At 30.0% G+C, this 22,478-nt stretch overlaps 1 protein-coding gene and 2 long non-coding RNA genes across 3 annotated transcripts in view; all 3 read left to right on the top strand.

Moving 5' to 3' along the window:
• LOC111633149 (cytochrome P450 3A8-like) overlaps positions 1–21,594 on the top strand; it is a 26,736-nt gene extending 5,142 nt beyond the window's left edge. Inside the window, exons 3-22 of the mRNA XM_023377677.1 lie at positions 2,239–2,335; positions 2,410–2,459; positions 7,020–7,116; positions 7,195–7,323; positions 8,811–9,042; positions 9,105–9,244; positions 9,342–9,460; positions 9,563–9,671; positions 10,285–10,373; positions 10,465–10,605; positions 10,693–10,750; positions 18,441–18,569; positions 18,697–18,925; positions 18,996–19,135; positions 19,209–19,327; positions 19,408–19,516; positions 20,850–20,938; positions 21,009–21,149; positions 21,243–21,402; positions 21,514–21,594. Of these exons, the coding sequence (XP_023233445.1) occupies positions 2,239–2,335; positions 2,410–2,459; positions 7,020–7,116; positions 7,195–7,323; positions 8,811–9,042; positions 9,105–9,244; positions 9,342–9,460; positions 9,563–9,671; positions 10,285–10,373; positions 10,465–10,605; positions 10,693–10,750; positions 18,441–18,569; positions 18,697–18,925; positions 18,996–19,135; positions 19,209–19,327; positions 19,408–19,516; positions 20,850–20,938; positions 21,009–21,149; positions 21,243–21,402; positions 21,514–21,594 (2,458 nt within the window). The remainder of the gene's footprint in view (positions 1–2,238; positions 2,336–2,409; positions 2,460–7,019; positions 7,117–7,194; positions 7,324–8,810; positions 9,043–9,104; positions 9,245–9,341; positions 9,461–9,562; positions 9,672–10,284; positions 10,374–10,464; positions 10,606–10,692; positions 10,751–18,440; positions 18,570–18,696; positions 18,926–18,995; positions 19,136–19,208; positions 19,328–19,407; positions 19,517–20,849; positions 20,939–21,008; positions 21,150–21,242; positions 21,403–21,513) is intronic.
• Positions 11,831–17,867, top strand: LOC111633145. Its single transcript, XR_002758012.1, has 3 exons — positions 11,831–12,193; positions 15,663–15,754; positions 17,777–17,867. It is a non-coding gene; the product is annotated as an uncharacterized LOC111633145 (long non-coding RNA).
• LOC111633147 lies at positions 17,951–18,568 on the top strand. The gene is made up of 3 exons (XR_002758013.1): positions 17,951–17,999; positions 18,272–18,368; positions 18,441–18,568. It is a non-coding gene; the product is annotated as an uncharacterized LOC111633147 (long non-coding RNA).
• Positions 21,595–22,478: the final 884 nt, after the last annotated feature.

Raw genomic sequence — 22,478 nt, 5'->3', positions numbered from 1 at the left:
GTCTCTTTTTACTTGTTTACCTTTGTTTTTTAAGAAGTTATTCTCCAACAAAAAAAACGCGTTAACTGTTACTTCTGGTGCTGTATAAAAAAGGATTGTGATAGACTCGAAAATTTAATATTTTTGTAAATAGTCGAAAACTTCAATTGAAGAATTATATCCTGAGTTATTACAGAAATTGTATAAATATGCAAATAAGTAGGATAACTCGAAATTACCACCAGAGGGCTTGAAGCAGTTAAAGTATGAATAAGGACAGTATGGTGAGAAGAGTTCTTCAAGTTTTTAATGTAAAGTGTCAGAACCTACAATAGAAGGCTGACACTTGATCGTTTTTAACATTTTGACGTCTCTTTTTACTTGTTTACCTTTGTTTTTTAAGAAGTTATTCTCCAACAAAAAAAACGCGTTAACTGTTACTTCTGGTGCTGTATAAAAAAGGATTGTGATAGACTCGAAAATTTAATATTTTTGTAAATAGTCGAAAACTTCAATTGAAGAATTATATCCTGAGTTATTACAGAAATTGTATAAATATGCAAATAAGTAGGATAACTCGAAATTACCACCAGAGGGCTTGAAGCAGTTAAAGTATGAATAAGGACAGTATGGTGAGAAGAGTTCTTCAAGTTTTTAATGTAAAGTGTCAGAACCTACAATAGAAGGCTGACACTTGATCGTTTTTAACATTGTGACGTCTCTTTTTACTTGTTTACCTTTGTTTTTTTAAGAAGTTATTCTTCAACAAAAAAACCATGTTAACTGTTACTTCTGGTGCTGTATAAAAAAGGATTGTGATAGACTCGAAAATTTAATATTTTTGTAAATAGTCGAAAACTTCAATTGAATAATTATTTAATTATTCTCTTCGTGAATGATATTAGGACGATTTTATATGTGAGCTAAAGCAAACACACACTTTTCGATGCTTTGGCTTAGTGGGATAGGGCAACGCCCAAGTGATTGCGTTGCCTTATAACAAAGGATTTCATGAACTTTAACTTACATTATTATGTATGTTATTAATCTTATTAGAGTTATATTAATAATTTTTAAATGAATTCTATTCCTATACAAATTTGAATTTGTAATTTCTTCCAATTTGTCTAAAATTAATAATTAATAAATTTATAGCCTACTATTTTTTAATATTTTGTTATTCTTTCATTAATTGGCGATAGCAATAAAAATAATAAATTCTCTCGAAAATCAAACTTCATTTATACTGCCGATCTATCATCCTGCAAAGATGCATTTCAATTACTTTACTAATAAATTTTACCTCAAGAGTGATGAATTATATGAAGCATAATTAAATGAAAGTAAATGGACTAACTACTAAGTTGGAGTATTATTACCGTACTGCTTGCCGAATCTCTGTTCCCTTTTAAATAGTCTATGTCTTATTTTTAACATATTCTATTTATTTAGAATTGATTTACAATATTTGAGTTATATTCTAAGAAAATTTAATTATTCTTGAAATCAAATGCTGATTTATTTAATTATTCTATTAAGCCAGACCAAACCATCGAAAAATTCAATATAAAAAAGCCTGTTTCGAGTTAAACCCTTATCAGAAAAGGTGGACTTAAACGGAAGTACTGTACTTGAATAATTGAATCACTTTAAAATTCAGCTTGCTTTTGCAGTTTTTCTTTTAATTAAAACGTGTGTGTCTGCTATTTCTCACGTATAAACTCGTCCTAATATCACTCACGAAGGGAATAAGTAAAGAATTATTCTTTACAGTAAAAGTTTAGACAGCAGAAAAAATAAAAACTAATGTTGTTCTAGATAAATATATGTTAACATTTTTATAACCACAGACCACATTTTTAATTACACAGATCACAAAAGATATCACATTCATATACAGGTCATTATGAAGAGAAATTCTCAGTTTGCCATGATGTACTGTACAGTACATAAATAATGTTATAGATATTGAGGAAACTATATGTAATCATTGAGGAATTTTCATTAAGATCGCTAGGCCCGGGCTTAAGGGAGTGATAGTTTGGTGCGCAGATTCAAAATAATGAAAAAAATCATAACAGAAATGTAAAACAGTAAGGTCATAGACGTATATTTCAAGAAAATACTTTTATATTTTCGTTAAGAAATCAACTATATTTTCTTATATTGTACTGCACAATCAATAAATATTTAGTATGTTAATATTATAACATTTCCGTATAGAAAAAAATTAAATATTTAACGTTATAATATTTTTAGTTGGAGGAAAAGACAAATGAGTATATTCCAGAGATATGGAATTCCAGGACCTAAACCCAATTTCATAACGGGAAATTTAATGGAATATAACGAAAAGGTAATCGATTTTCTTATGTATTGTTAAAGTTTCAAATTTAAGAATGCATATTTATGAACTTTACCTTGTTTTAGAGAAACAAGTGCTTCGATGAATGGATAGAAAAATATGGAAATGTTGTTGGGTAAATATCATTAATGACAGTACAGTAGAACCCCTCTAATCCGTCACCTTTGGGACTGGGGGTATGGTCGGAACGCAAAAAAGATCGGATTATCAGAAAAAAGTAAAATAAACAATCTTCTCCTTTGTCTAGTCTTTGTAGCACTGCTAATTTTTCATTTAATGAAAGAGTAACGTGTTTACGTTTCACTCCTGACATGTTGAAAACACACACAAAACTGTACATGAACACACAATGTAAAACATATACTGTAACGAACACAGAAAAACGCCACGGACGGTGAGTCACCGACGAGTCGGGACAAGTTTCTCGACTCCGACCACGGTCGGATTAACCGGAGTGACGGACTAGCCGAGGGCGGACTAGAGGGGTTCTACTGTACAATGATAACAAATTTTATCAGTAACGTACGTATCAATCGTACTTAATTACTTATGATATAAATTGGATAGAAAATTTTTTATACAATTAAATAAAATTATTTAAAACCATATTTACTAAATATTAAATTTATTCAATCTGATAATTTTGAGAATAAGATGCATCTGTGCAACAAGCAGGGTCTCTCGGTCGTATTTACAAATTTCATCGATATTGTGGTAATATTATATTCTTTAACCGATGTAAATATTTGGATGATTACAATCGACACAATACAATCAAATCGGCAAGTTTGAGAGGGGATCAATGTCGTGTGTCTGCTAAAAGCTAAATGATCATATATATAAATCAACCAGCATCAATTTGACAAGTAATAGTGGATTTAAAAGAGCACACATATCTACTACTCGGAGGTCCAAATAAAAACTGGATGACAGAATTGTGATACAGTCGACCCCCTATAATTACGGTCCCTATAATTACGATTCCTATAAAACTACGAAAAAATTGTGACCGGTATCCGTAAAAAACAGTAAAAATTCCCTATAATTACCTCAAACGTCATCGGGCAGCCGAACTACTTTCCCGCCGTCCGTAGCGTCAACTACGGAGAGATTTCTATTGTCTGGACAGTATTATATAAATTAGGTACTGTACATATAATTATATATTAATTATATATAAATTAGGTACTGTATATATAATTATATATTAACTTATTGTAACTTTGTTATAATTAAATATATAATTTCCGCCGTCTAGCGTGGCGCCACGCTACGGAGATTTTTACGCTAACTATCGTCTGTCAGTATGTAAATTAGGTACCGTAAGTCTAATACAGTACTGTAATTTTATACATTTCTTGTGAAAGAAACATTTCTTATTCAACGGCGATTAAAATTATTTATATTAATGATGTCTCCGAAGTTCTACGAAGTTTTCACAGAAAAATAAGTTGTTAGAAATCGGCCGCTCTTTGCTGAGCTGTTCCGCGACGAAAACAATGTTGAGCAATGGCAATGTCGAATGGTGACACTCGGTAAGTAATCCTACAATTTTTTGTTTATAGCGTAGTTTATACGGATTATTTCCAAAAAATATATACGTATTTTGGAAATGTTGAGTCGGATTAGTCTAGAATCGATTAATTTTATGGAAGAAAATCTTTCAAACAGCCGTAGTCCGTAAACTTGACACGTGTCGGGTTGTGATTGGAAGGATTCGTAAGAAATCGGATTCCTAAAGAATGGAACGTATCTCTATCTTATAGGGGGGTCGACTGTATTGTCAAAGCCCATCAAACAGTAACTACTGTTTTGACATCTTTCAGAGATACACAGTAAAGCGTTTTTACCACTTTATCTACTGTTTCGCGTGAGGTCGACTGCCTTATATGAGTTGCGTGGCATATTACGGACCTCAATTTTTACTCCAAAATTGTGAAATTATTGCTATCGCGTCAGAAACTACTATTAGATCTTTTATTTTTATATTTTGTCTACATTCTAATGATGTAAATTACTTGTGGTTTACAATGATGCATATTTTTTGTTTAATTTATTGTAATTTGATCTAGTAAAATGATAAAAACAAACACCAAATTTCACTTTGCTGTAAATTATCTCAGCTTTCACCAATTGATGTCCGCTTATAATTTGACAGGGAAATGATGTCTTTCAAGGTCAGGGTAGTGAAATATCATTTACATAATGGAAGTTTATTATCAGAACCGGTACCAACCCCTACAGTTAAAGTCAACAAACTGCAGTTTTCTTTTGTTACCCTGTAAATAAAAGCTCCTGTGTTTTTAATGAGCCAGATTACGGTGTTATTGATTTATTAAATTCGGAAGAATGTTTTCTTCTAACATTTTACAAATAGTTTTGTTAGGACTGATTACTTTTCATTTTTTAATGCAATACATTTGCGTAATCGCGAATTACTTTTACAATATGTCTATTACATACAGTACTAGTAAAAACCGTACTTTCTGTGGTATCTAAATTTTTGACATAAACTGTGACTACAGAATTGAAGTTACCGCATTACAGTAGTATTGTCTTTCAAAAACTTTCACAAGCGAAAATTTATGTGACAATTATGTAAATAGAATACCGTATATAGTGTGTAAATACAGTTCCATACAAATTATTGTATTAAGTTAAGTGATATAATAATATAAAAAATACAAAGTAGATAAACAGTGAGTAATATACAGGTAACCCCGTATAACACGGCACTTCTATAGCACGGATTCGCTCTAACACGGTTCGAGAATTGGTACCATCCCCTGTATAACACGGTACTTTTATAGCACGGATTCACTCTGACACGGTTCGAGAAATGGGTAAAACCCTCGTACAACATGAAATGTAATAAATTTTTACATACTTAAGTACTAATAGTTCACAAAAATTATTATTTTCGTGATCTATTAGTACTTCAGTGTGTAAATTTTCTTTTCTCGTCTCCATACACATGGTCCTTCGCGAAAATTGTTTCAATTTTGCCATATCTCGACGCTTCTGCTTCTGTGTTGCCAGATGTTTTTCCCTTACTCCATAAGTGCTTAGCACCATATAAGGAAATTTATAAAGATCTTTTAACTAGAAGCAAGCAATCTAAAATTACATAAACTTTCTGCAAAAGGTAAAGAATGAATCTGAAAATAATGCAGAAAAATGCTCAGAGGATAACGATAACTTGCCAAAAATAAAACGCTCTCGGTTAATAGTGCTTTTAGTGATGACAAAGAAAACATTGTTTAATTTATAATAATATGTATCACTTAAGAAAATTTTAATAAAGATATTTACCTTAATTATGAAAATATAGTAGCAAGTTTTTTAATTTTTGGAACCTAACCCTCCTTTTCGTACTAGTTCTTTGTTTCGCATAACACGGATTCGCATAACACGGCAATTTTTTGGAACGTAACTACCGTGTTACGGGGTTACCTGTACTGTACATATGTACCAGACAGCTATAGAACCCACAAATCAGGAACTAGACATGATGGTTAAAGAAATTTTGCACGACAGCAAAGAGGGAGATAATAAACAGGAAAAAACATTAAAGCTGTCAAGATGGTTTAGAAGTTTTCAAAAAATACACTATTGATAGCGTCAATAGTGTTGTAATAGTTACTATTTATCAGTATAGTAGTTACTGTAAAATCGTAAACACTTCTTTATTAGAGAGGTTGCGGCCAACGTTTTCAGCTTAAAACGTGAACGTCGGACGTCGAGCGACACCATCTGGCAATTCTAGAAGGTTGACAATGGAGTTCGCTACGTCTAGCATGGCGAGTAGAATTTCGGCTTAAACTTCATTTTTTTGTGTGTGTGTTTGGGGTTAAATTGGGACGTATTTTATTAAAACAATGATTATGTAATCATTTGTGAATAATATTGTAACGAAATAGACGATTATCCAGAAATTAATCCAGAAATTATTTAATTATTCAATTTTTTTTTTTCAAGTGATGTGAAGTGTACCTATAGAATTTACATATACAGTATTTGTCTTCATAATAACTGACCATAATTCTGTAGGAGTATGTTTGTTCTTTCACAGCATTTTCTACCATCAACAGCGTAATATGTTTGTAAATTTTCTAAAAGCAAATCCCAAGCTGCTTTCAGATTTACATAAGTCACTACTTCCCTCAACAAAAGTATAAGGTAGTCCTATCGTCCTATCGAAACGGTAGGAGACACGACGCTAATTACAAATAATTATTTAGTGTTATTAAACATCCTATAAATACTTTAAAATAGTTTAATTCGTTTATTTACTTTCGCTAATGACATTTGTCGTTGTTAAACGTTTCCGCCATTTTTCAACAATATCCCATGAGTCAGTGCGCCTGAACGTGTGGCACATGTTTTACTTGGAGTTCAAACGTCAAACGTGTACTTCTGCTTGCCGTACAAGTTTAACGTTTGAACTTCGGCCGCAATCTCTCTATTATTTAATCTTAGTTGCACTTGTAAAATTTTATAACGATAGGATATTTTCTTCAAGGTGAGTAACTTTGTGAATCAGAGATATATTTTCATTTCATAATCCTTTATTTTCTAGTAACTCTAATTATGTATTTCTTTTTTATTTAAGTACAGTATTATTTAGCTTGTCTGAAAAATAAAAATAATAATATTATTATTTTATAACTTTCAGTTTCTTCTTGGGAGGCAAACCTTGGGTTGTCTGTCGTGATTTGGAATTAATAAAACTTATACAAATAAAAGACTTCAAATATTTTAGGAATAGAGATGTAATTTCTTATGATTATTAATTAATTTAATATGAAGATTTAATTACCATATTGATATTTTATTTTCAATTATTTCAGTTGGTACTTCCAGATGGAGGAATTCCACATAATCTTATGTTCAAATCACTTACGTTTCAACATGACGAAGATTGGAAAATTAGCAGAAGTATATTGAGCACAAGTTTCAGTGCCGCTAAACTGAAGATGGTATAAAGACTTTTTTTTATTAACAAAAATGTTACGTACTAGATCAATGCAGAGATATCATCGAAAATAGGAATGGAAGTATACAGACACCTATCTTATCCTACAATCGATATTTCCATAGATATTGCTATTTTCGGTCTAGACTCTTCGCATTACCAGATGGCCGAAGTTGGCATTACATTTGGTCTCACATAATGTATGACAGATCTGAAGACCTGAAAAGCAAGGAAGTATGCATTACCGAGACATTTCTGGGAAACTAGCTGTGAAAAGATAAGCATTATCTTGCTGGAATAATGCTGTCTGTAGTCTTGCCATATAAGGAAAACATATGAGGGCACAGGATTGATGTGTCGTCAATGTCCCTCGCGTTACTGTTAGGTTCAGTCTGGACTAGTAGTGATGCGATGGTTCGGCAGACCAGCAAATCAACAGTGGCTAGTAAGCTATTCAATAGTAAACACAGGATTGATGCGCTCATCAATAGTTTTTCGCACTCTAATACAGTAGTGATTAGTACTCAAATAGACAGGATTTGTCGCTAAGGTCGATACGCTGAAGCAGCCGGTGCTTTTCTGTTAGAGCATCATTGCAAACGTAGCTGACAATTTTAGATACTTATGGCAAGACATATAGGGGTCGCCTGCTTCTAAATTTTTGTCTGCGTGGTAAACCATTGAGAGTCGATTGAGAAATTAAATATTTTTATAATACTAACAGTACACCATTTAAGAAAGAAATCATAACTTCTTGATTTTTTTTATTTGTTATTTTTACTTGCATATCATGTCAGTGATTAAGCATACAGGAACAAATTTCGAAATACAAAATTTCGCTCCAGTGTAAGATGCCGTTGCAGGTGTTCGTGCTTGTATCATAATCAGACATTCATTTTCCCTGTTCATCTATTTATAGCAATGATTTTTAACCGGTCTGCCGCGTAAATTTTTGCTGCGGAAATTTAATTATGGGTGCCGTGAGATAAAAACGGTTGAAAAACACTGATCTAGAGCATCCATAACCTTGCCACCGTCTATGTGCCCTGACTTATCTATTGCTCCAAGACCATCTTACAGTTATGTCAGACAGGCCTTTCTCAAACTCTTTCATTTGTGCTTAATATGTTCGGCTACCTGACTTCGAAGACCTGCGAATAACAGGAACACTAAAACTTCTGATGACACTGAGTCCTTACGAACCTTTTTATAGGCTATTGAGGCAGCGACTATAAGACATTTTGCAGCATTTCCTGGCGTGCAATCGGACCACAACTGTAAACATTTATATTCTTGTCTGAGACAACTACATGTTAAATTTGCAGAAATAGGACAATTCTATTTCAGTGCGTAACTTTTTCTAATAGGTGTATTTAATAAAATTCTACTGATGTAGAATAGTAAAATTAATATTTTTATAAATACGTAACATTATAAGTATAAAATTATTATTTATTTTTTCAGATATATCGTTACTTTGTATATTTTCAGATGAGCACTGTTATGTTTGAGCCTATAAATGTATTTTTGGGGAAAATCGGCAAACAGAAACAATCACCATTTGATATTGCTGAATTTTATAAAAAGTTAACCTTCGATATAATTTGTAAAACAGCCTTTGGAATTCAGACAAATGTGCAGAACGAAGAGACAAGTACATTTGTTCAATCCATCTATGGTATACTGGAAGTTGATTCGACCGATTTATTGACTTCATTATCAAGTAAGTAAAACTTAAATATTCCAAAAATTTCTCATAATTAACTAATTATAATAAATTTTTAGTGTGTTTTCCTGAAATGGAGCCGGTTCCTACATACATGAGAATGATTTTAGATAGAATCAAATATGTAATTAATTATCCATCTAGTAGGTTGGCAGTTGATATGTGCCGACAAATAGTCTTTTCAAGAAAAACATCTGGTGTAAGTTTTCAAATTTGCAGTTTATATGAATGTGTAAGATTAAAAAAACTGAGAATAATAAAACGAAAATTGATAGCTAAAATTGTTTTGTATTCAGTATCATCCACCAGATCTCTTGCAAATCATGATTGATGCCGAAGGTGAAACGGGTGGTGTTGTAAAGAAGCTTTCAACAGACAGTATTGTCGCGAATGCTGTTTTATTTATGGTAGCTGGGTAATTATAAATTATTTATTAATAATCTTTAATAAAAATTGTATGAATCATTTAATGCTAAATTGTACATTGAGTTTTATTAAATTTTTTGTTATTTTCTAGGTATGACACTACGAGTACTATGTTAGCTTGGTGCACCCATTATTTGGTTAAATATCCTGAAAAACAAGAAAAAATTCGTCAGGAGATCAACGAAAACATAGAAAATAATGTAATTGGAATTTATATGTTTAAATTAGAATTCATTAATATATTTGTTTAATTAATAGGGTTGTAAATATTTATATCTATAAATATGAGGAGTGATCAAGTGAAACCCATCAAGTGAAACCCATTTACAAACCCATACAATGATGTTGCAAATTAAACATAAATAGAACGAGCAATTATTTATTGTGACATCGTCACAATGTCGGGCTGCAATTTTTGAGCATATTTTTTAAATTTATTTAATTTAAAATATGCTCTCCACCTGAAATTAGTAGTGGCATGCCTTTGTATACACATCATACTTTTCCTGTTGGCAACAGAGTCATGCCAGTCATCTATCTAACTTCTTTCAGCGGAAAATTTTGAATTGAAATAACGTAACTTCTCGTTTGCATCGGAATTGCGTATATAGGCTAATATTTGATGAGGAGTGTAGTAGAGGCCTTTTAGAGTTTTATTTTAGATGTATTATCTAAGATAAAACTCTAAAAGGCTTCTTTTCACAATTTGAAACTAAATAAAACTCTTGTCATAAAAGATCTGTAAACTGATATGAAGAAACTTAAACATAAATCAATTAAGATTAATGTTATTAAATATATACATATTTTCAGAAACAAATTGAATATGCAGATTTATCAAAATTGAAGTATTTGGATCAAGTAATATCAGAAACGTTACGTCTTCGTTCTATTTCGGCAATGTAAATATTATCTGCCTAGAAGTATATTTTATTTTTAAACAAAATATTTGTCGAAATTATTTTAACTAATTAAGTATTTCTTTATAAATAGTACATTCAATAGAATATGTTCGGAAGATTTCCATTATAAGAATATAACTATTCCAAAAGGAGTTGTTGTTACGATCCCAGCACCGAGCATGCATAAAGACGTCAATTATTGGAAAGATCCAGAAAATTTCAACCCTGACAGGTTTGAAATAATGACAATTTGACATATGTTGTAAACTAATTCATTTTTATGAGTGTAATATTTATTATTGGAATTGAATATTTTCAGATTTTCATCTAAAACGGCAGGACAAATAGATCAAACGATATATCACACCAGATCTCTTGCAAATCATGATTGATGCCGAAGGTGAAGAGGATGGTGTCCTATCGAAGCTTTCAACAGATAGTATTGTTGCGAATGCTGTTGCATTTATGACAGCTGGGTTATTATATTTTTGTTTAAAATATTCAACTCAAAGTATATGACTTATTTCATGCTAAGTTGTATATTGAGTTTTATTGTTTTTGTTGTCTAGATATGACACTTCGAGTACTATGTTGGCATGGTGCACCCACTATTTGGTTAAATATCCTGAAGAACAAGAAAGAGTTCGTCAGGAAATTAACGAAAACATCGAAAACAATGTAATTGGTATTATTTAAGCAAATTTAAATATGTTTGATATTTCGATAATTGAGTTGAGTGAACGAAGATCGTGTCTTTACATTTTGTTTTTTTTTTTTTTTGTCGTCGATATATTTAAATAAACNGTTTTCGAGTAAATTTTCCTATTTTTAACATCAATTTCTATTTTATATGTTTCAAACATGTTAAAATTTCATGTAAAAATTCAGTAACGAGTTGCTTAACTTTCCCGGCAACATTTAGTGGCGCCATCTGTTATGAGATTTTATTTTAAAATCTTTTTATATTATTATAATAATATAGGAAAAAACTTAACTTTGAAGTTAAAGATGAATTTTATAAATAAAGGAAATTGTAAATATCAATAACGAGTAAAATTTTATTACCCCTTTCTATCTCCCATCCCCTTAATCTTTAATCACTGGTAATTGACTCTAATGTATTTTAAAATGAATAACAAGTTCAAATTTTTCATATTTAAGATTTAGCTATATTAAAGTTATATACTAATAATAGTAAAAATATTGAATAATACAAATAAAAATTTGTCGTCTTCACAATTTGTTTTTTCAAAGTCATCATTGACAATTCAGAATACATAAAAAAATTATGAAAATCAAAAATTTTTTATTAGTATTTTTTCAATATTTTTACTATGTAAATTACCGTCAGCCATTTTTAATGAATTAATTAATGCATATACAGTACTAAATTTAATATTTTGTATTCAATTTTCCTAATAAAATGTTATATATTGTATTTGGAATTTTATGGAAATTTTTGTGTGTATTAAAGTGAGAAAAAAAACGAAAAAAAAACGTTAAAATTAAGTCTATACTTTGGAACTATCTCAATTTTGTATCAATCACAAAAGTTTTATCAGAATTGTTTACTCGATTGTCTAGTTAGTTCGTTCTTAATCCGTTTTTATAAAGTGTTACTTATCAATCTACAGATTAAAAGATAAATGATTGTGTAATAAGACATTACTCTTTCTTATTCGCAGTAGATATTGTACAACAGAAAAATAAATAAATCGTTCAGAGATTGTTACATTCGTATTATACAATAGCTTAAAACATCAATTCATTAAAGATTTTCTTGCGAGACGTACAAATCTCTTTCAAAGGATCCATTTACGGTAAGTCTTCTTTCGATATTACGTTTTTATGCGTTACAAATAATAATCTTTACAGTACTTGCACGGACTTCGTAGTAACTTTTGCAATACACTCTATATCAGGGCCTTCTTAAACTAAGGGTCGCGACCCCATTTGGGGTCGCTTAGCGAAATCTTGGGGTATCGAGATTTTAATGCAAAATATAGAAAATAATTTGTGAGAGTTTGAAAATGAGTTTGAAAGTGAGTGTGAGATCTGCCAGGACGTAAAGTAGGTTACGCCACTTACTGGCACTAGTCGGTGAGACCAGTTCTCGGTCGTCCAAAGAACGGCCTTTCCCAAACGTAGGGAAACGAGTGTGGAGGGCTTTACTGTAAAATTGTAATTTAGAGCGGAAGTTGGTGAGGGCGAATTCACCTTCTTCCTATGTCAGGGTCCCGACACCAGTTTGTCAATTTATCGATCCGCGGACAAATACACGTGCGATTTCTTTCAGACACAAATTAAGAGTCATTTCGTTTGATAAACAATCAACAATAAATTTAATAAAACAAAAGAAAATAAAAACTAATACAAAATACTAATGAACGAGGGATATAAATACGACAATTAAGATACACGATATAGGCATGGACTTATACTATACCCGATTCACGATCGAGAGAGAGAGCTCACAAAATCGTTATAAAACATACAACCTGTTTTAGTTGTCGTTCGTCTTCTTCTCTGTGTGCACGGGACACCTTGGAGATAAAGTTCATTTACTTCTTTCCATGGGAGATCAATATGTGCACAAAATCAAAGTATAACTTCCAAGTGCTAACTCTGGAATTATTCTGTATATGACTCGTCTAAGGGCGTTGGTCATCAGGAGGAAAAGGTATGGAGTTCGGACACTCTCTATGTCTGTCGATGAACTCCCGAATTCTGACAAATTTCCTCTATATCTCCTGATTTTCGACCAATCATCGGCCAGTAACTCTTGGGAATGAATGAGGGGTAAACATTTCCCATCTGAGCGGGATTTTAACCAGATAAGGGAAAGTCAGAGGATGTTCTAACTTCTGTGAAAGGAAGTAGCATCTGTTATCTGCCTTTTCCCACGTTTAAAACATTATTTTCTCACCAAAAATGAATTAATATTTGGTGACAATATTTAATATTATTAATAAAATTATTTTAGACCCAGGGGCCTTTCAGGTCTCACATGAGGCATGCTTTGTGTCATAGGTTTCGTGAGTAGCGCTTTGTGTCATTTCTAGTGCAACGAGACAATTCAGCAACACTGATTGTAGTGTGAACTAGCATAGTGTTGTCGCTTTTCAGTGTATTCAATCATCTCTGTTCCATTGTAACACAAGAGTGAACTGTGGTAGCACACCATTATTGTTTTTGCAAATTTGTATATATCTTTCTTTTATTTTTTTTTGGGTCGCGAAAAAAATCACAATCATAAATGGGGTCGTGAATAAAAAAATGTTTAAGAAGCCCTGCTCTATATCATAGTCAACCCATTCTATCTTTTGCAATTATTAGTATTCGTGGCCTTTCTCCTGGTTTTTTGAGTTTTTTCATGCTAAACATCCTTTTCCTAAATGATGTATTTTAAAATTAGTTTTAGATTCATATTAATTCTTTGTACAGATAATGATATAATTAAATTAAAGAACTATTCTTCATAAATATTGATGTCCAAATAAAATGTGAAAATATTTCCGAGATAGAAACATCGACAGTGAAATCATTATGCAGGGTAATCAAAATATCGAGAAAATTAAAAAATATTAAATAAATTATTCTGAAACTATTGTAATTCTTTATTCGTGTCGTAAGATAAGATAATATGTCTATAAACAAATCAAACAAAACAGCCGCAAGTAGTCGGGGAAAAACGTTAGTGGAAAAGCATTCCGCTGAAGTCATGAAGTGCACGGATTAAATCCGTGTGCATTTTTGTATGCATTTCCCGATGCTGTCTTCTTTGCATGATTCGTGTTCTAATCTGGGTCGGGATCCTAAGGAGTTTATCGTGGGCACTTTGTTTCGGATATATTCGGGTGCAATTCCTCACTATCTTGTTTTGGGTCTGGCTGAACTCAGGAATCACTAGAATGTTGTCTTAGTGCCAATAAAGCGAGAGACTTTTAAAAAAAAACTATATGTAATTAATAATAAATACCAGTTACCTGTTTAAATTTTTTTTGTGTGTGTAATTGATTCTAATATACTCCGCTGCAGCATTTTGCGAAGAGATTTCACAAATTAATAAATATATGCGTGGACAATCATTTTTGAAAACACTTTTCGTTTAATATCACAAGATCGTGCGATCTTGTGATATTCTGCAGACTTCGTGAATAAAAACTAAAACCGAGTAAACAGCAAAAAGTATTTCTGTAATCATCGAAAAGATTTACAACAAAAATAAAGTGTTTAAAAAGCACCATTATACAGAATAAAGACGACGAATTTTACAAATATCTCTAATTTACTCTGCAATTACTCTGACCGAAGTTACTTAAATTATGTCTTTCACATAACTTGACAGAAAGAAATCTAAGGAGAGGTCGGGAGATCTTGACGACCACGCTATCGGTTATTCGAAACCATCGGGCATTGTTTTTGGAACTAACTTTTTTTTGCTGTAGAAAAATTCTCATTATCTCGTTAAGGCATTCCCAAACTCTCATGACTTTCTAATTAATACTTTTTGCTGTTGCCAGCTGGAAAATGTCAAGTTTAATTTGTAATATTGTATATTCTATATGTATCACTAAATAAGTTATTAAAACTGGCTAAATTGCGTATCATAGTCACTGTTAAAACGATACGTAAATAATGTCTCTGTCGCATGCACCTACGATCACTAGAGGAAGTATCACTCTAGAACTGCGTGATACTTCCTCCAGAATGATTTCTAGGTTGTTAAGAAATAAACTCAAAATAAAATCTATTATAAGCTAATTTCAAATATTTATATGTTATCATAAGTAAAAAAGACAGTAAACCAGCAATTTCTTTTGTACGTCCAGCACTTTATACTACATTTTTTATATATTTTTACTTGTGATGGGTCATGGAATTTTGGAAAATATCTAGGTATGTCACAGTAAACACAAGACACTGTAGATATTGTGGAAAATTTTTATCGTTTTATTGTGAAAGCGCCAAATCCTAAAATAAAAGGTCAACGTTTTGATCATTTTTAACTGTGTAAATTTTTTTAATAATCTATAATAATTGTTTTAACGAAGATTTAGTTATTACTTCAAGCCAATTTGCTGTTACTTTTGAGTTAGACTGTGAAAAAGATAAAAAGAATAGACTCGAAAAAATTATATTTTTCATGCAAGTTTTCTAAAGCTTCAAAAGTTTATAAATGTTTAATTAGATATTATATTTTCGTAATAATTTATTTATATTTAGTTAAAGTTTTTTAATGATATATAATGTATTATTTTACCAGTATTTGTATTTTTATATTAATAGACATGTTAAGATTTCGTATGTGAATAGTTCAATATGTCTCTCGTAATATTATTATTGGCTACGTTTGTATGTCTTGTATCATTCTGGATAAGGTAAGTATTATTAATTTAAACATTATTTTGAAAATTAATGAGATATTTAATAAACAAATTACGTTTATCTCTCATAATCGGAATAATAATAATTTAATATAGAACAACTGTATGTCAAATTACATCAAGAATAACAATATTGCATTTATTAATTTTCTTAACTGCAATTTTCTAATTTTTATACTAAACACTGAAATATTTTACGCTGTTTATTAAATGAATTTTGGTTATTTTTTCTTGGAGCTTTTATTAGTTTAAACAAATAAGAAAACATACAATCGCGACGAAATGCATTTCGATATTTTTGTTTAGTCACTGACAATTTTTTCTGTTCTCTGTGCTTTTTAAAAATGTCGCTTAAAATATAACATATTTTTAATTTATAGTTTTAAAATTTCTCAGCTTTACAAAATAAGTTTCTAACATTATATGTGATAATTACACTAAACATCAACAAAATACTAATTTTTATTCAAATAAATATTATTTTCATATTATTAAATATTCATTGAAGTTCCACGTATTGTATTCCATTAACAAATAATAACATAAATCAATCACCAGAAGTCTTGAAATTATCTTTAACGGAACTAATGGAACATAAGTTAATAGCTCGAGCTATATCAACAATGACTTGTCTATTTGAAGCACGTAATGTCCATAACATTGTAAATGCCACTTTTTTCTAAATACGTTTTACTGAATAATTGAATTCTGAATGCAATGTTTTCTGCTGCAAAAACAAACTGTGGCAATATTGCCACATTTTTTTTCAGCATAAAAAATTTGCGTTGTAAATGATTGTTAATAGTAACCAAAGTGTTTGACATTACCTAGGATTTTAAAATTACTCTATACATAAACATCCGTTTTGAGGGGAAAGTTACATTATTTCAATCATAAAATTTCCCTCGAAAGGAGTTAGGTGACCGACAGGACTCTATTGATAACAGGAAAAGTATTATGTACAGGGGTAAGATACTACTAATTTGAGGTAGAGAGTATATATTTTAAATTAAATGGTTAAATGATTGTGATAAAAATTGCAGCCCGGTATTGTGACAATGTCATGATAAAATAATTGCTCGTACAATTTATCTTTACAGTGCTGATGACAATATCTTATCAAAGCCAATAGATAAAGGCTTCAGAGTTTTAATGCATATTTTGTCAAAAGAATTCTGTTTGTGAAATATAAATTCAGTTTTTATTCTCTGATTTCCATGTTTTTTTCTAAAATAATTCAGCATTGCCATAGCAGATTTTATTCTTCAGAAAAATATGAACGAATAAAAGTAAGCCTACTGTTTATTATGTAAATTCAGTAAATATCTGTCTTAAAAATGAGCGCAAAAGTACCGGACAGAATTTTTCCTTTTGATAGTAATCTATTAGTTCTGATAGTTTCTACGGTTTTACAGAAGGCACGTTTTAAACATGTTTTCTGAATCTGTCTTAGACAATTTGATCTAAAACTATGATCTAGGTTAAAATTTAAGAAATCATAAATGTTCGTAAGAATGAACACTGAAAAATTCTGTTAGTTATGATTAATCACAACATTACCCACCGCAATAAAATTTGTTGGAAAATATATTTTATAAAACGAATAAGAAACAACAAATGTTTCCTTGATTTAGCCCCTGTACATCATGCTTTTCCTGTTAGCAATACAGCCTTGTTGGTCATCTACCTAACTCCCTTCAGGGGAAAAATTTTAATTGAAATAACGTGAATTCTGGTTTGCATCGGAAGTTAGTATATAGTTAATCGAAGTCTCCTGTCCTAAGCTTTCCTCATCTGATCTCGGCTTTCATCTATCTAACGCCATTTCCGATAATAGGAAGGATAGACTGACAAATAAGAGACGGACGAACGACAATGGGAATTTATGGGTCTACAATTTTTATGAGTCTCAACAGGAGATCACAATCGTTATTCTTATTTTCTAATTAATGAAATCTCTAAGATATTTAATACCTTATTAAATTTATGAAAAATTAAATACTTTTATATTTAAAGATGGAGAAAAAGAAAAATGAGCGTGTTTCAAAGATATGGGATTCCAGGACCAAAACCCCATTTCATTACTGGAAATTTAATGGAATATCACAAAAAGGCAATCAATTTTTTTCATATACTATTAAAATCGAGGATTTATTATATAATGCTTATGAAATTCATCCTATTTACAGAGAGACAAATGCCTTAATGAATGGATAGAAAAATATGGAAATATTTTTGGGTAAATTATTAAATTTATACTTATAAAGCAATATCTTCCTAAATAATATCAAAAGTATAATTTGTGTATAATAAATTCTATATAATTTACGGACGTTCCGTCTCTACAAAGTTATTATTTAATTGATTAAAATAATATAATTAAGTCAGAATCTTTAAATAAAATCTTTAGATACATACGTATTTAAATGAATTCTTTTATTTTTTATTTGCTTTATGCTTTAAATTCGTTAATTATTAAGTGTGTTTTAATTTAAAATATTACTTTTGCAGTTTCTTCCTCGGAGGGAAACCTTGTATTGTCTGTCGTGATTTGGAATTAATAAAACTTATACAGATAAAGGAGTTCAAAACTTTTGCTAATAGAGATGTAAATATGAAATAGTCATTATTACTAAATATTCTATCATTTAAATTTAAATTATATTATTAATCATTCCAGATGATACTTCCAGATGCAGGAATTCCTCATCATCTTATCTGTAAAGCGGTTTCACTTCAATTAGATGACAAATGGAAAAGTTCCAGAAGTATATTGAGCAAAGGTTTCAGTTCCGCTAAACTTAGAATGGTAAGCTATATTATAAGACTTGAGGTTCAGAATAGTAAAATTAACTATGAATATTTGACATTATCCGTGAAAGAAAAAAGTATAATTTGTTATTGCATAAATATATCAACAATTTTAAATATTTTAGATAAGCACTCTTATGTCTAAACCAATAAACATATTTCTGGAGAACGTCGGAAAACAGCTGAAAACATTTGATGTCGATCAATTTTACAAAAAATTAACTTTTGATATAACTTGTAGAACAGCTTTTGGAATTCAGACCAATGTACAAAATGAGGAGACGAATAAATTTGTTCAATCTGTACACAAATTACTTGAAGCCGATATTGTCGATTTGTCATCTATATTATCAAGTAAACATTTGTTATAAGTATAACATATTATAAACAGTGAAAATTATTTAATATTAACTTAACTATGCAGTTTACTTTCCTGAATTCGAACCGATTCCCATGTACTTTAGAAGAATTGTGGATGCTGTCAAATATATGATTAATTATCCTTCTGCTAAAATGATTTTTGATACATGCCGACAAATGGTCTTTTCTCGAAAGATATCCGACGTAAGGTTTATTGTTTTTCATTCTTATAAATTGTAAAAGTAATGTTAATAATTAAAATTGTTTTTTTTTCTAGTATCATCCACCAGATTTTTTGCAAATCATGATTGATGCTGAAGACGAAGAAAATAATTTCATGAAGAAGCTCTCAATTAACAATATTATTGCAAATGCTGTTTTATTTATGGCAGCTGGGTTATTATATATTTTGTTAATAGCAAATCTATTATTTTATTTTTAATTATAAAATAGACTAAACTTTTTCTATTGTTTAGATATGATACTACAAGTACTACGTTATCATGGTGCACCTATTATCTATGCAAATATCCTGAAATACAAGAAGCGGTTCGTCTGGAGATTAGTAAAAATGTTGAAAATAATGTAATTAAGTTGTTTTTATTAAGATTCAATCAAGCAGAAACAGAAAATTAATAAAATATTAGTTTTCAGCTTTTTGCTATCGGATCAACTCGGTGAACCTTCCCATTTTGTTAGATACTCTTATCATTAATATTCTTGTAGGTTCCCTTCTATCAACTAGGCAACATTCTCTTTTCCCAACCTTGAATATTTCTTCCATTCATCTCCTTGGCCTTCGTTTTGATTTTTTGTTAGGCATATTTTTCTCCATAACAATTCGTAATATTTCTTTCTTCATTTTTTTTCTCTTCAATAATATTTCTTTCTTCATTTTTTTCTATTCAATAATATTCTATACCTCAGTCGTTTTCGTTATTCTTTGTTTTTTTTAATCTAATGTTATCACTTCTCATTTATTCTTTATTGTACTGTACTTTTAAAAATGTCATCTTTTTAGCTTATATTTTATCTTATTTTTCTAGTTTATCTACAGTGCAAGGCCTATATCATACATTATGCCTACTATATATATGATATATAACTTATATATCATACGTGTGTGTGTATATATATATATATAACAGCTTTCAGACAGCATTATATTATACTTAATAGTTACTTCTTTTCTACGTATTACTTCCAACACACTGAAAAACTCTCTAATTATTAGTTTTCTTAATTATTTCTCCTCTATTTCCGCACACTTTCTCAATGCTTAAAATATTTGAACATAAACAGTGGTATTAAAAAAAACTTAGTGAAAGTCAAGAAGAAAAGTAATATTAAAATAATTTCTAGTCATTGTCACTAAATTGCTAAATGTCATGCCGTAGCTTTTAATAACTTTTTTCCATGCTATTATTTGTTTCTGTTTTTCGCTTTTCTCTCCTCACTACATTATTTCATCTATAAACATCACTCTCATATTTTTCTCCACTTCATATTCTGTCATTTTTCTCAATTTTATCTTAATTTTTCTACTAAGTAACAACTGAGAAAACATACTTCCTTTTCTCATTCCATTTACTGTGTGAACTATTCCATTTTACCATTATCTGCCTTAACATAATTTAATCAATTATTATATAAACATCTTATTTTCTATTTCAATTCTACTCTCATTCTATACTTTTCTACGTCTCACCATAACTATGTTGAATAAGTTTTCTCTATATGTAAAAGCATCATTTTGAAGTCTTTAACTAACTAAATTACATTTCTTTAATTGTCTTAATCTTTTATGCCTTAATATCAATTTATAAGTTTTTTCATCTTCATTGAGCTTATAAATCTACTTAAAAAACTTTATTTCAGCTCAAGATATCTGTCTTATAAGAAACTATTTGTTTTACAGCATGAGATTGAATATACAGATCTATCGGAATTAAAGTACTTAGATCAAGTGATATCAGAAACATTACGTTTTTATCCTCATTCAGACACGTAAATTTTTTTATATATAGAGTAGTAATTATTGCAGATGATAAGTCTTACTTTATTCTTAATTGTGTAGGTCACTAACTAGAATATGTTCTGAAGACTTTCAATACAAGAATACGACTATTCCAAAAGGAGTTACAATTGTGATTCCAGTACGTAACTTGCATAAAGACAGCAATTATTGGAATGAACCTGAAAAGTTTGACCCTGATAGGTTTTATTTTTATATATAAATAGGATAATATTTTTTTTCCTTCTCTCATTTTTATGAAACTAACATTTATTATTAAAATTGAATAATTTTCAGATTTTCATCTAAGAATGCAGGACTCATAGATCCATCAATATATCAACCTTTTGGGATAGGTCCAAGAAATTGCATTGGAATGAGAACAGCTGAAATAGTTATGAAATTAATTTTGGCAAATCTTATAAGACGCTACAAGTTAGAACTTCACGAAAATTCGGTAAATGCAAATTTATTTTGATATTTTCAATTACATGTCGCAATTAATTTGACTTCTTAAATTCATGAAGTATTTTTCTACATAAATTATGTAATTTATCATTTGTTTTAGGAGATTCAAGAAGATTTTTCGATCTTTATATTACGACCAAAAAATGGCATTATGGTAAAGGCAACTGCAATAGCTTTGTGAATGATTTCATAAATGAATTTTATATAAATGTTTTCTTTCTAATTTTATAAAAAAAAAGAACTCATATTGTCTATGTTAGAGTATAACACTTTTGAGAATAGACTAAATTTATACATAATTATTAATAGTTAAAAGTGCATAATGCATTGTAAACTTTTAATCATGTGTAATGTGATTTCACTTTTTTATAGAATACGTAATTGTAAGTAAAGTGTTTAGTTTAATCGAGTTCGACATTTAAATCTGAATTACATATAGTCTACATATATTCATACCTAAGTTTACAAATTTTATAATAAATTAAACTGTAACGGATGCCAACATTCAAAATTCAAGGACAGATTTATCATTTAATAGCATACCATTAATCCCAACAAACTACCCATTCGAATTTAAACGCCTACAATTTCCAGTCTATGCTTTGCAATGACTACTAACAAGTCACAAGGTCAAAGCATAAGAGTTGCAGGACTTGATTTCAGATGAAGTTGCTTTTCACATGGCCAAATCTATGTTGCGTACTCACGTGTTAGTAGCTACAAATCTCTGTTCATTTGTGCCTCTGGTAATAAAACTTGAAATGTTGTATAGAAGAAGGTTATTCAATACGTTTATTTAGAATATATTCCACATCTTTGATAGGAATATTGTGAATCTGTAACAAGCAATTCTTTGAGATACGTTCATGGATTCTTGGCTCTTTTTCACGAAGGAGGACAATCGCACTCGCATTATTTATTGATTTATTGACATTATTATTATTAATAACTATCATTTCGTGTTTGGTCTAAAATTCGAATAATAAACTCCCAATGCAAACAAGAAAAAGCAACCGATCATTTTCATGCTTAATTTTTCCGACAACATTTAAAATTTTATGATAT

The sequence above is a fragment of the Centruroides sculpturatus genome, unplaced genomic scaffold, assembly GCF_000671375.1.
Source record: "Centruroides sculpturatus isolate CEXI.00-Female unplaced genomic scaffold, Cexi_2.0 scaffold773, whole genome shotgun sequence".
NCBI lineage: Eukaryota > Metazoa > Arthropoda > Arachnida > Scorpiones > Buthidae > Centruroides > Centruroides sculpturatus.
The sequence above is the reverse complement of the archived record's forward strand: the minus strand, read 5'-3'. Positions and strand labels throughout refer to the sequence as shown.